Here is a 2045-nt window from a genome sequence, read left to right on the forward strand (position 1 = left end):
GAAAATAAGTCCTGCTTCTTAAATGTGAGTATTTTCTGCTTTTTTTTCCTCCTCTATGATATTTAACTGTGGACAAAACAAGACATTTTCAGGATGTCATCTTGGGCTTCGGAGAACAGTGATCAACATTTTTCTGACAACTGATCGATTCATCTTGAAGATAATCAACAGATTAACAATGAAAACAAGGACGAACTACAGCACAGGGACTTTGTTTCACGGGGTGTCTTTGCCATTTCATATTCTAGAAAAAAACTGTTTGTATTGATCTAAGTCATCTATGGTATTTGCACCTGTAATAAAACATATCAAACAACAATCTGCATTATTACGATGTTGTGTGCCAGGAAAACAACAACAGGCACAGTGAATACTGTTAACAGCAGATTACTACAGCCTCCAGGAAGACCTATGTGGCCTGAAGTGATCCATAGAGGAACAATCTGCTGTCTGGAGGAACAATTTTGTGCCTTTACAGCAAAGTTAGAGGAGGATTCAGCAGGAGGAGCGCTGAAGCAGATCCTAACCTCACAACTCCTGCTATTAATCACTCCCCCCTCCTCTTTAGGGTGTCTACATCCCTCCATGCTGTGTGGAGGCCCTGGTTGGGATGTCTTTTGGCTGGACGCTGCCCTGACAGCTCCCTCCTCCTCCTCCTCCTCCTCTCTTCTGTAACTGCTGTATTCAGTTTCACTCTTCTCCGCACAGGCCCACAAAAAAATGTGGTCTTACTAGGTTTCTCAGTGAAGGGTCACTCCCTCTTTGCCAGCCATTTAATTGGACAATGAAGAATGCGATTGTACAGTAGAGTCAATCCAACGTTTGGCCTTTTATTTTGGGTGCATGCACAACAGAACAGTGCAATAAGTGTTCATGCATTTAGGTGAAGGTGTGGTTTAAAGTTAATTAGGCGTTGATTAAATAATATTAGTTTAGTTTAGATGGGAGCCCGGCCTATAGGAGCGCTGATGAAGTCATATCGTGCATCCTCAAGGACGTTTGAATTAAAGCGGGTAAATCTAAACTGTTTCTTCAGCTAACTTCAGCTAATTATCCCGAGCTTCCAGCCCGAAATGAGACACACTGAGACGACAGTTACATAAGAAAACCACATTAATGGAGGGAGAAGTGACCAGTTTACTAATGTAACGCCGGGTCCGCATGGCGAGCAGCAGCGGACATGAGCTCTCACAGAGCCGACCACCCATCACAGTCTGTCTGCCGAGAGGAGGAGGACCACGCCGACATTTTTTTAAAATTTCATTAACTAGCATCTCCCAGCTAACAACCTCCCGTGCACATACCAGTTCTCCTGCATCCATTCTAGAGCTCGTCTTTCGTCGAAACGCCGCTCGAAATCGTACTCCGCAAGCTGGACACTGCCGTTCATCTTCACCCGGGGAGCCTGGAAGTATCTTGTCGGGGGGGCGGGGGGGTTAGTGTGTGGTGTTCGGAGGGATGTGACCGCGCCGAGCCGGGCTACACGAACAGTCTGACAGCTGCTCGTTGATCCGGATGATATTAGCTGGGGTATGACCGGTTATAGTCCGGGGTGACGGGAGGATGCGGTACCACCAGATGCACTTCCCCTCTGTCTGTCTGCCACTCACGTTCTTTAAGGTTTTATAGTTAGCTGCACTAACGGCTGGCCCGAACACTGCTGTTCCGGTTTGGACTTTCAAAATAAAACGACGAGGCGCGATTACGCAACAAAATGTCTTGGTCTCACTCTCTAGTGCTTCAATGTGAGCCTGTGAAATTCTGTTGAGAAAGACTTATGTTCTTTCAAAGATTTATATATCACCCCTGATTAACAAGCGGAACAGTCCAGTCACCCAAATAAAATGCTGACAGTTAATGGGGATATCATATATTTCATAAGTTAATAGGCTTTTTTATTTATTTTTTGTTGATTGATTAATTAACCTGTTGGTGGAAACTTGGTTTAAAACTACAGGTTATTTTAAGTCATTTTTTATGTCAAACATATCAGTTTGGACTCATTTGTCTTCATAGATAGATAGATAGATAGATAGATAGATAGA

At 44.1% G+C, this 2045-nt stretch overlaps 1 protein-coding gene across 2 annotated transcripts in view; it reads right to left on the minus strand.

The window, feature by feature from the left end:
- LOC119009821 (elongation of very long chain fatty acids protein 6-like) overlaps window positions 1-1631 on the minus strand; it is a 14074-nt gene extending 12443 nt beyond the window's left edge. Inside the window, exon 1 of one of the 2 annotated variants that reach the window (XR_005071826.1) lies at window positions 1305-1390. Coding sequence is in view for 1 of the 2 variants with exons in the window: in XM_037081454.1 (XP_036937349.1) it covers window positions 1305-1390 (86 nt within the window). In the remaining variant the exon portion in view is untranslated. Of the gene's footprint in view, window positions 1-1304 lie in introns of both variants that reach the window. The other variant, XM_037081454.1, reaches the window with a different exon arrangement.
- Between the last annotated feature and the right edge of the window lie 414 nt (window positions 1632-2045).

The sequence above is a fragment of the Acanthopagrus latus genome, chromosome 20 (assembly GCF_904848185.1).
Source record: "Acanthopagrus latus isolate v.2019 chromosome 20, fAcaLat1.1, whole genome shotgun sequence".
NCBI classification, from domain to species: domain Eukaryota; kingdom Metazoa; phylum Chordata; class Actinopteri; order Spariformes; family Sparidae; genus Acanthopagrus; species Acanthopagrus latus.